The sequence below is a fragment of the Magnolia sinica genome, chromosome 13 (genome assembly GCF_029962835.1).
Source record: "Magnolia sinica isolate HGM2019 chromosome 13, MsV1, whole genome shotgun sequence".
Classification (NCBI taxonomy): domain Eukaryota; kingdom Viridiplantae; phylum Streptophyta; class Magnoliopsida; order Magnoliales; family Magnoliaceae; genus Magnolia; species Magnolia sinica.
In genome coordinates, this window is record NC_080585.1 from 30,783,387 (window position 1) to 30,795,856 (window position 12,470).

Consider the following 12,470-nt stretch of genomic DNA (forward strand, 5'->3'; position numbering starts at 1 on the left):
GGTTCAATCATTGAGTAGATGATTTTCATTGGAAGACTTAAAATCTGGAACTACTTGTACATTTCGTATCGCATAAGTAAGATACAAGATATATTGTGAGATATATAGGTTGATATCATTGATACTTAGAACACTGATAGGGACTATCATATGATTGGCTTGGATAGTGCATACATGTTCCACACAAGTGCTCGTAGAGTACTGGAGCAATTTCATTTGAAGATGAGGGATTCAAGCATTTACATATACCAATGTGATGCATTGCACCCAACTCAATATTTATGGGTCCATTTTGTAGTAGCTCAAGCCCAAATGTACAAGCCCATTTAAAGAGCGAAAAACAACCCATCCAAGTCAAAGAGGCTATGAATTCAAATATATTTTGATTCCTAAAGAAGCTATTTTAGAGTTATGAGCTATCTTGGAAGTTAATTAAACTTCAGGAATTGCGCTCTTCTAGCAGCTTGCTACCTAGTTACTTTCTAAATTTAATTCTTGCCTAGTTATTTAAAGGAGCATTTAGTTCTTACTTAGTTACTTGTAGAAGTATTTAATTCAATCATTGCCAAGGCTTTTTCAATGAGAACCATTGTTTGTTTACTCAAGGATATATTTTGTTCTTGGAAGAAGATCAGTTTTGGAATTCAAACTACCCCTCATGCTTGGGATGGCTAGGTTTTGACCCTATTTTCTCTCTCAATTTTCTTGAATGTAATTGATAGTTATAGATATCTTCTTTGATTTTGTTACAAACCATAATTAAGCAGGTTAATAACTTGCTTATTCATCATCTTTTCTCCATCAAAATAACATCTCTTTCCGCTGCGATTCACACGATGGTTGCCCATGAAGAGGCGTGTGTCATGGTCCGTGTGGACGAGGACAAAGTGCTAAGAACAACCCTGAAATTGTAAAAATCTGAGGGCCCGTTTGGCTGGGTGGATTGGAAGGGATTGAATGGTACTAGGGTGGATGGCATGGATTTCTAAGTAATGATATTGTTGTCAGTGGATTGTCTTGAGATCCATGGGATTGATATATTCTGGATTGCTATATCCAATCTGTTTGGTCCCGGCATTAAACCTACTAAGCAGGTTAATAACTTGCTTATTCGTCATCTTTTCTCCATCAAAATAACATCTCTTTCTGCTGCGATTCACACGGTGGCTGCCCATGAAGAGGCGTGTGTCATGGTCCATGTGGACGAGGACATCGTGCTAAGAACAACCCTGAAATTGTAAAAATCTGATTGAGGATTGAACAACTAAAATTATGCACCGTGGAGCTGAAAATAATGATACCAATGATGAAAGACCAATTGAAGTCCGTGGTGAAGAAGAATACTTATCCTTCTACAATTGAAGTCCGTGATGAAAAATCCTTCTACAATAGTAGATGTGTAATCCCAAGGTATGCTCTAGTTTAACAAATAAAGCTGATCCTTGATTCAAGTAAGCCATGTCAAAGGAAATACTTAGAAAGAAACATCCACTCTTATTTTTATTGGCCCACTATGATAATTGTAAGAAATCTAAGTCTAACATGTCATTTAAATGAAGATTTCAATAGGAAAAAATCCGATTTTAATTGACTGTGTAAATTTTCAGTCATTAATATGAACTGTCCATCACATGCCAATCTTTGGCTTCAGCCTCTCTAAGAAACTACTTTGACCTACGATCTTATTATGGATGGTAAATGGATAGCTATGTTGATTACATTAGGAAAGGTATGCTCATTGATCTAATACGGTTGGTGACGTGGCACCCTTTGATCGCCATGAATCATAAAATTCACTTGGATAGATTGACCCTCACCAGCCCATCAATGTCGATGAAAATGGACGGTCACTATGGTTATAATAAAAAAAGGTCCCATCATTGATTTGGACCGTCCATGGCAATGGGCCACCTTCGGTTGCCAATCACTTCTAAAACTCACTTTGATCTGACGGTCCTTACCATCCAATTTATGAATGGTGATTATTTATTAAAATAGAAAGGTCTATAAGTGGTCTGGCCATCCATCACTCAGAGATATCCTTTGATTGCCGATTCTTCTGAAAAATACGAGATCGGAGGATCCTAACCATGCTATGAATAAGCTAGCAAATGGACAGTCAATATTTATTACATCAGTAAGTGAATCATATGCCACGTGGGCAGATACTCACTGACAGTGCATGGATGGCCATAGTCTGCCAGAGTATCGAAGTTCTTGCCGAAGTCAAAATGACCAAAATAACCTTACTGTGTCTCCCAGCAAAAATCGTTGGAAAGAAGCAGAGCTCTCTCAGTGGGGGCAACCAAACGTCAATGGAGAGCAGCAGCAGCAGACCTCGAGCTGTTTTCATGGCATTCGGTACTAAAGGAGACGTCTTCCCAATTGCTGTAAAACGTTCTTCTCTTTCTTCCATTCTACCCCTCTCACTCTCATTCGTTTATTTCTTTTTAATTTCTTCTTCTCTCTCTGTGTATATATGCTCAGCTTCTCTTTCTTTTCTTTCTGTCGGCGACCTGGAATTCGAATCCCAGTTCAACTAAAACACTGTGTCTATATCACAGTTATAGCACACCACCCCTTGCACGATTTTGCATGTATCACAACTGAGTGGGGTCCACTGGTATTCCCGATCACACTATCCAACCCTTAGGACCATTCATACCATTGATCAATAAAGCCCACCTTATAGAATTCTTACATACAGGGCCTGTTTGGGTGCCTGAAATTGCCAGTAGATGGTTTACTGGTAAATGGATTACAGGGCCTGTTTGGATGCCTGAAATTGCCTGTAGATGGTTTACTGGTAAATGGATTACTGGGCCTGTTTGGATGCCTGTAAATGGTTTACACGTAAATGGATTACAGGGTCTCTTTGGATGCTTGTATATGGTTTACGGGTAAGTGGATTACAGGGGCCTGTTTGGATGCCTGTAAATGGTTTACAAGTAAATGGATTACAGGACCTGTTTGGATGCCTGAAATGCCTGTAAATGGTTTACAGGCATGATCTGCAATTGAAATTAGTGGTCGTTTGGATGGTGGTAAATGGTTTACGTTGTAAATGATTTACTAGTAAATCACTTAAACGCTGTATTGATTTACAGCCTGTCTGTTTGGCTTTAAGTTGTAATAAATCATTTACAGTGTTTGCATAGCCTGTAAGGGGTCGTTTGGATGCCTGTAAAGTCCTTAAGTTGTAAAGGGATTACAGGGGCTGTTTGGATGCATGTAGTTGCCCGTAAAGGCTTTACAGGTTTGTAAACATACAACTTTTAGCTGTAATCTGAAACCTGGCAAAAAAGGCATTATACATGTAAACCAATTACAGGTAAAGTCTTTACAGCTGAAAAGGCATTATACATGTTAGAACACAATGGTTAATATACACTCATGATATGTGGGGCCCACTGTAATGTGTATGGTACATCCAATCTATCCATCATGTACTTCTCTTGATGCTCTCTCGTGGCCTTAAAAAAACAGCTCATCCATTATCAAAGGACCACATAAGGGAAAGATGGGATGTCCATCATTAAAAACTTCTAGATTGCATTTGGGCCCACTATGATGGGTTGAAGACATCCAATCCGTTTAGTGTGTGCATGCTTTAATACCCTCTCATGGCCCCAAAAAAATCAAGTCTTTCTTATGTGATTTTTGCAGATTTTGGAAGGTTCACCGCCCAACCTCTTCGGTATGAATACCTACTTTATTCATTGTAAACACTTTATAGGCTAGCCAAACACACAATCTGTTTACTTGTGAACAGATTACCACTTAAAAGCCAAATGGAATAAGATGTAAACTGATTACACCTGAAACTCTTTTCATGTGTAATGTGTTTACAACTAAAAAAATTACAGGCATCCAAACAACTCCTAAATGGTAAATGAAATCTGCTTTATAGGCTTTCATTCAAAAAAATAGAGCCATCGCCATTTCCTCATTTACTAGTGAATGCAAACTCACCTTTATGCAGGTAAATGAGAAGGGGGCTTTGCTAATAAATCATTTACAAGAAAATTAGAGCATCCAAACACAAGTAAATGATTTGCTAGTAAATCATTTACTATTTTCCCCATTTACCACCATTCAAACAACCCCTAGGGCAAAGGCTAGTTTTTCAAATCCTTCTATAAAGGGAGCATTGCAGCTCCCCTCTCCACCCTCTCCCCCTCCCCCAACGATTCTCTCTCTCTCTCTCTCTCTCTCTCTCTCTCTCTCTCTCTCTCTTTCTCTCTCTCTCTCTCCAGTTGCTGCTGTCTCCACCATCATCTCCACCCAACACAACCTCTTCTCTCTCCCTGTAAAAGCCCCTTCACAACTCCTTCGAAATCAAAGGTAAGCCCCTTGACAGTTGTAATTTTTCCCAAATCCCATGGTGGAATTCGAATGTTGTTCCTCTCTTGGCACAAACCATGTAACAACAACCATTATCACCAGCAAGTGGTGCTGCACCATTTTTCACTAGATGGACCAAACCTGTTTGTTCAGTCAGATCGTTGGTCGTGCATTGATTCCAATGGTATGGTCCATTTGACGAGTTGGTCTAGACGGTTTTATGTGCCTATTGATGTAGGCAATGGGGCCTGCCATGCTTTCCGACACCATAGGTTGTGCTGGTCAGATACAATGTAGAATCAGTGAGGCCCACCTGAGGAGTCAAGAAGCCTTATCCGAGCTTTACATTAGGTGGTTCACATTGTCTAGATCGTCTGGTCTAAAATGCCCATGCAGTTTGACCCTGCCACATGGATGGTGGAAGGGTGGCCCCCATGATACGATCAGGAATTGGAGTGGAAAGGGACTGGAATGTTCCATTCATTAGGTTGGCTAAACTGTTGAAAATAATTTACATGCTATGGTTCGATGCAATGTATGAGTGTGGCTGCATAATGAATGGTTAAGAATCCTCTTAAAAGAGGGGTCCACTAAATGAAGACAACCCCAACTTATGCATCATGTACACAAGTGAAGATAATAGTGGTGTGCTGTATGCTTGTATCTTGCATAATCATATTGTGAACGAAAATCTAGGCGTTGCCCCTGAGTTGGGAATAATAATTGAAGACAATGAGGAGGAGGAAGATGAAGGTGGATGAAGATGTCTGTAGTCATGTAGAAAATGAAGATGGCGATGACATCTTAGATGAAGGTTCGAAGAAGGGCGAGGTGAAAGTGGTGTTGAGAGCGAAGCGACAAAAGCCAGGAGGGAAGGACTGAGATGGACCAAGTTTAGATTAAGTATCACAATAGTAAAGTGGGACAACTGGGAACTTGAACAATGTGCCGATAGATTGCATTTCAATATCTTTTTTCATTATGAGTGGAATATTGACTATGTTGTACTAAATGATTTTTTTTTTGAATATCAATGCATTGTTGTTTAGGAATGTCGTAATATTTGAATCAAATCTTGTCTTCCTTACAAGTGATTCTTTCTTATGCTTTATCTTGCTCCGATATGTTAAGCTTTAGGAATGTCGCAACAATCGAGAGCAAGCAGCAAGTGGAAAACATTTATCACTTGGACTCCATTTATGGACAAATACACGGCTGACATCTTGATTGAGCAAGTAATTTCAGGGGTCAAAAGCAATCATGATTTGAGGGCTATTGCAATGAATGCGGTAGCAAAGGGAGTGGGAGAGAGGTTCCACGTCTCTGTGGATGTGAACAATTGCAGAAATCGTCTACAAACTTTTTGCAAACATTTCCAACTGGTGAAGGAAGCATTGAATAAAAGTGGATTCGGTTGGGATGAGGAACGGAAATACGTAATTGTAGAAGAAGTTTGGAAAGAATTTATCAAGGTCAGTTAAAAAAAATCTCATATTCTTCACGTTCTTTTGTATTTCTAATGTAAAAATTATCGTGAAGAGAATTTGATATCTGAGCTTTTTCTTTCCACAGTTACACCCTAATGCTAGCAAAATTTTAAAAAAAGCCATTTCTACTCTACCATGATATGGAGATTATATGTGGAGAGGACAATGCTACGGGAACTATGTTAAACAATGATGTTGAATTTACATATGAGGCCCCACCACATCACCCAATGGATGATATTTCAATATCCTGATCGCCCTTTGGAGAATTGGGATTATATGCACCATTGGATGCTGACTTCTCAGAGGAGACATATCCACAGGCTGAACAAGTTAGGGGAAGTGCTCATCCAAATGTTCTTTACATCAGCTCCAAGACAAGTGAAGAGGAAGAAACTCACTCTCCATGTGGGTTTGATGCAAAGAGTGGACCGGACCGCCTTTGTGACGTAATCGACAGATATTGCAAAAGGGAAATGGAATTGCTGAGAAATGTGTGGAAGGAGTTAAAAAATCTCAGAAACATCAATGATGATCTGATGTGGAAGGCCTCCAACTACCTTGCAAGGTGACCAAATTTATCTAGGCTTTTTTTTAGTATTGAGCCTGAGCTTAGACATATATGGTTGGAAAAGACCATTCCATTATAAATGTTTTTGAAACATGAATTTTTAGAGTTGTTTTGTATTTGAATTATTGAAGACATATGTTTAAACCTTTTAGTTTTCATTAGTTTTATGGTTATTAATGGTTAACTGTTTATATTCAGTAACTTCTTCTCACAAAAGGGCAGTTGAATTAGTGAGCCTGCTTTTATGGCCTAAAAAATGCTTGGTTTGGCAGAAGGTTAGGCCCCACGCTTTATTGAGATAGACGCAACCCAATGATCCATCTTAAATGAAGTTCTCATGTGTCACTTGAAGATTTAGATGGATTTACCTCTCTAAGCTTTGTCGGTTGTGAAGACCCAATTCTAGGTTGTAAAAAATTTACCGGTCATCCAAACGCAGACAACTATTTTTCTGCAAACAGATTACAGCTTAAAGTCAAATAGGATAGGCTATAAACACTTTATACCTGTAATACCTTTACAACTTATAAATTTTACAGGCATCCAAACGGCATTTTTTTTTTCAAGAAAATGACATTTTCCCTTGATTGGGGAGTTCACTTTTTGGTGGAAGGCATTTTCCAAGAATGTGTTTTTGTAGAAAAAGTTGAGTATGAAGCCATGTAAGTAACCACTAGTCATCCTACCAAGCTAAGACAAAGTATTAAGGATATCAAAACGGATTCTACAGCACCCACTGTTTGTGTTAAGAGTCAAAGTGCGGTCCATCTTCCTTAGGCCCTGTTTAGTAGACGCCCAAAGATGAATTCATTTCATTTTAATTAACAGTAATACATAATGTATTTATGTTAATAGTAATTGTGTTTTAGAGGAGATCAAGATCTCTAATACATAATGTGTTCAGACCTCTGATATTGTATTGAGATATCTAATACGTAATGTATTAGAGATTAAGAACTCTAATACATAATTACTGTGCGGGCCGTTTGGATGCCCGTAAAATGTTTACGTTGTAAAGGGTTTATAGAAACACTTTACATATAGGTGTTTGGATGGCAAAATTTGCCTGTTAAGTGTTTAACATGTGAAGTCTTTACACCTAAAAAGACATTAAACACAACAAAGCAAAACGGTTGATGGACATGCATGCTCTGTGGGGCCCACTGTGATGTGTACAGTACACCCAATCTGTCCAACATGTGTGTTTCCTGCAGTTCTAAAAAATAGGTTGATTGATCATTAGGTTAGCTACATGATAGTGAACAGCTGTGATGGGATGCCTACCATTAAAAACCTTCTAAATTGTGTGGGGCCCACTGTGATGGAAGCAGGACATCCAATCCGTCCGCATATGCATCCCTTGATCCTCTCCTAGGGCCCCAAAAAACTCAAGCCCCTTTTATGTGATTTGAACATTTTGGCGGGATTTAACACCTTAAGCTCTATGTGGCATGAATACTCACTTTATGCATTGTAAACATTTTATATGTTAGCCAAATACATAAAACATTTTATCACTTAAAAGCCAAACAAGATAGCATATAAACAGTTTACACCTAAAACTCTTTTCAAATGTAAAGTGTTTACAACTTAAAATTTTACAGGCATCCATATAACCCCTTAACCAAAATGAGATGAACTCATTTGTAGGCATCTACCAAAAAGGGCCGTAGCATTCTGTCTTCATGCTAGCAGAATAGAACTGTGGCAATGATGATGAGATTGACTACTGCTTTGTTCAAGAAAAATGTTCTTGCTCAAAAGATCAAGCCTTAATCGTATAGCATTATGGGTGAGAATTGCTAATGAAAAGTTTATTTGGTGAGCAGTCAAGATGCCCACATTCCAACCAAATCCCTTTTCAAAGGACGTAGGCTTTTCCATATTCACAGCTCTAATTGCAAAATATCCAATATTTCAACTCGAAGGGAAGTTTTTGCAATGTAAATATCCAGAATATCAGCTAGGAGAAATATGATCCTAGGCCTGATGACATGCAAAGGAACCTCATGCCCTCAGTTTGCATTTGAGGTCAACAGTTCAATGATCCAGACCGTTGATCTAATGGGTCCACCATGAATTGTCAGTGTCCCAAAATATCCCCAGATTGGAAGAGCAATCTTTTGCCTTTTCTCGTTCCATGTGACAATTGCTCTTTGTTTATCAATCGTCTATTTGTGGGCCACTGGTGAAGGGCCAGGGTTCTCTCATGAGGGAGCTCTCTGGGCCATGGTCCATCCCAATGGTGCATGGTGCGCATCAAACCAACCATGTTCAGCAAACTCTGAGCCCCACCTGTACAACCAAAGGCCTAGGGATGCTATACAAATCATTGTCAGGGATCATATAATTCCTAGTTAGCTTGAGGGAATCTCCATTTTGAAATAAGTTCTTCATCGTATTTTGTTATTGACTTGTCCACTTAGGGTATGTTATTAATAGGCAAGGATGGCATAATATGGAAGCATGTGATGACGATTGTGCAAATTGAGTTCATTGAAGGGCTGGTTTTTTAGGGTTTTGAAACTGTTTTATGAATTTTAAAAAAATCAGGACTTTTTCTTTAAATAGGAGTGTGCTATAGCCTATAGCAGTACTAAAGTAACACTATAGAACCAGCTGTGGTAGCACTGTAGTAGCTATAATATTTTTGATTTTTATTTTTTTACTGATAATCGTGGGCTGAATTTTAATAGAGTTTAGTTATTGAGATTAAATCTCGGCTAGGGCACACATTTGCAAGGAAAAGCGTAATAATGACAGTTAATTCCCTGAACTACTTTCTATAATACAGTCAGTGGAAAACACTATATCCATGGATACCATGGAAATCAATTTCATTTCCAACCAAATATTGCTGCCCCCCTCCAAAGGTTGAGTTTTCTTAATGTAAAAACAGTACTCTCTCCTCCAAAAGTTGAATTGTGTTCATGTAAACAACATTTTGTTGTGTGTGTAAAAAACATATCATCAGCATTCTTGTAATGCATGGCAATTTGTATATCAGTTTATCCCCTTGACACTCATAATTGTTCTTCTTCCATTGATTTCAGCTGCATGTTAATTTTAATAATTCTTATGCATAATGTCTCTGAGGTTCATGATACAAATTGTACTTGTTTACCACCACCTCGCTTTATCATAACATTCTTCCTTTTGGTGCTCATGGAAACAGTGTTCATTGTTTTACCAGTGACTTGGATTGTCATTTTCAGGCTATAGCTGCAGCTCTTGCATGCGACCAAAAACAATACCATGTGGCGCTAATAACTCATTCTGCCCATAAGGTTTGCATGAAAAACCTCTTCAGACCTTTGATCGGTCCTCTGGCTTAATTCTAAGTTGGCCATTGTATCCTTTCCATCTTTCTCATATGTTGGTAATGTTGCAGAGTTTAAGAGTACATCTGGCAGCAAGAAACATTTCCTGTTTTCTGATTTCAACACCACCCGTGCTTTCTAACCATCAAGATCAGGATAATTCAGGTTAGAATAGCTACTACGAATCTTGGCAAGCTCATTGACTTTAAGTTGTATTGCATTCATTGGCTGGTTTCGTTTTGTTTGAAACAATTAATGAGTCGAGTAGCCTATGCTTAGTCATGATACTGATCATGCTCTTCATCTTATCAGATTCTACAAAGCTTTCTTTCTCGCTGCAGAAAAAGGCTACTGAGAGAGAACATAGAGAAGAATGCTTATCTGCAATGGAAAAGGCCTTTGGAGATGGCCCGTGCATGGAGGGTGATTTTGTAGTGATCAATTTCTTTGCATTGGTATTGGTCAAAAAAGAAACACTTGCATTCCAAATTCCTAACATCGTAATTAACAATCATCTCTTACATGCATTATTATTTAGCTGGATGGCACAAACAATTTTCTTTTCTTGGTAATCCAGGAAGGGTGGAGTCTTGCAGAACTGTTTAGGGTTCGCTGTGTGGTTGCTGCTCCATATGTTGTTCCCTATAGGTAGTTGAAGATTTTTTTTTTCCTTTTGGTTCAACTTCTTACATTTATGGTTCAATGGATCCACGGATCTTTTCTTGAAACTTACTTGCCATCTTTTTGGGTCCAACATCCTGGCATGCCCTCACGTGTACTGTTGTGATTGGGTAATGAACTATCCATATTAAACACTCCTGCATTTCGACATTCTCACAGACTTCTAATTGGTTTCCATCTGAACATCGGAAAGCCTTGCAGTTGCATAACCTGAGGAATGGTAAGAAAACTTTTCAAGTGTGATCTCAAATGCAAAGGATGGAAGATGCCTTTTTTTTTTCCCCTTTCATTTTCCTGATTTTGTTTTGGCAAGTCCACTAGTGAAACTGGCAGAGTCATGGACTCTTAGCAGTCTTTCCTTGCTTGCTTTACAACAAGAGGCGGAACATCAAAGCCTCTATTCTATTCTTTTAGAATATGTAATGCACATTTTTTCACAAAGTGCTGAAATACTACATGAGGATTGATCCCCTTGCCCGAGCATCATTAATAACTCCAAACCTGCAAGACCCATTTTCTTCGAGTTGCCAGTCTGCTGCTATAACATTACATATTTGGCAATCCCGAAAGGTCAAAGGTGAAGGAGGCTACTCGTAATGGGGTGGTGCTCCCATTCTGATTTAGCCCAGGGAAATCCCTCTTAAAGATGACATTTGTTCGTACCCTTTTCCATTTGGATGCATCAAAAGATTGCATGGTCCATAGAATGGATATTCAAGAATGTGATAATCAAAGGCCATGTAATGGGCCAAGGATTGGCCCCACCCAATCACGTGAGTGATGGAGGGCCATCACCTATTTTCTCAAAAAGAGGCCTGCAACAGTGACATGCTGGAGTTCAATGCTACTGCAAATGTCACAATACATGCTACAATACAATACTTTTAGTTAGGGTCTATTTAGGGCAAAGAAAGGAAAAAATAGTATTTATGCAATGATGATTTCTATGACAACTGTTGAAACATGGAATCCTATTTTGAGTTCTCGTTTGGATAGCAAGTGGAAATCTCATATTCCTCTCACAATATTCACCTAGTTTCTTGCGTCAAGAATTCAAAATACGGAGAAGTGTAATGATTGTTTGATGGAATCCACCCTTTTCTTCACTATGCAAACAACACAAATTGTCACATAAAAGGAAAGCCCTTTTCCATTGTTTGGCATGGAATCCATTGTTCCAAACATGGCCTTATTATTATTATTATTATTATTTTAAATTTTATTTTAATGATGTGAAATAGGCCACTGAGGTTCGAATAAATGGAACGCTTAGAACTACATCTAGTGTTATCTTGGGGAGCTTTAAATACTCTTCACAGGCCTTGTAATGACTTGTTTTTATAACCTTATTGCTGGAGTTTGAAGGTTTGGCAGAATTTTCATCTCTATAACGGGTTTGATTAATGTACTGATGATTTTCCTTCTCCATTCTCGATTCCATTTTGTTCAGTTTTGTTTTGCTTGGGATCCCCAATGAATTAGAGGCTGATTTGAAGTTTTGATCTATGAGCCCCTGCACTGATTTGGTGCCCTCTTTTGTTTTTGTAAAATTATCATTCTAGTAGTGATATGCTAACCCAAGAGGATGTGGGTCTATTGCCTCTGCCGTTGAAGCAGGCATTTCAAGCAATCTGAGTACTAACTGATAGAATGGTTCACTCGTGCAAACGGTTGGAGACCTCTTTTATTGTAAAGGAGAACTTAATTGTGGAATTGTGGAAGGATAGAGGTGATCGGAACTATAGGTCAATGCTATGTTGGTGATTGTGGGTAATCTCAACAATGTTGCGATCCAACAACGGGTGGCCGTGTTGTATGAAAAGAATAAAGAATCATTAGTTTACAAGTCTTTATTGGTCTCTCAGGTTATGAACAATGAAGAATTCTTGCTTGATGAAGGTAAGAATCTGATTTTTGAAGAAACATGAAAACAAATCAAGAGTGAAGGTATCTTCTTTCTTGCATAAAAGTCTTTCCTCATCAAATGGCATGATGGTTTTTGAAGATTTATCAAAGCAGAAGTTGATCCTAGAATTTTCACAAATAAAGGTAAATGGAAGGTGATAT

At 38.5% G+C, this 12,470-nt stretch overlaps 1 protein-coding gene across 8 annotated transcripts in view; it reads left to right on the forward strand.

Annotated features, from left to right (window-relative positions):
• The first annotated feature begins 2,245 nt into the window (after positions 1-2,245).
• The window catches only part of LOC131223442 (sterol 3-beta-glucosyltransferase UGT80B1), a 51,561-nt gene continuing 41,336 nt past the window's right edge, over positions 2,246-12,470 (forward strand). For 2 of the 8 annotated variants that reach the window (XM_058218868.1, XM_058218870.1), the window contains exons 1-5: positions 4,351-5,816; positions 9,618-9,689; positions 9,794-9,887; positions 10,035-10,177; positions 10,300-10,370. In XM_058218868.1, coding sequence (XP_058074851.1) covers positions 5,484-5,816; positions 9,618-9,689; positions 9,794-9,887; positions 10,035-10,177; positions 10,300-10,370 — 713 coding nt within the window. In that variant the 5' untranslated portion in view covers positions 4,351-5,483. Of the gene's footprint in view, positions 2,391-4,350; positions 5,817-9,617; positions 9,690-9,793; positions 9,888-10,034; positions 10,178-10,299; positions 10,371-12,470 lie in introns of those variants that run through there. The other 6 variants (XR_009160455.1, XM_058218866.1, XM_058218864.1 and 3 more) reach the window with 5 other exon arrangements.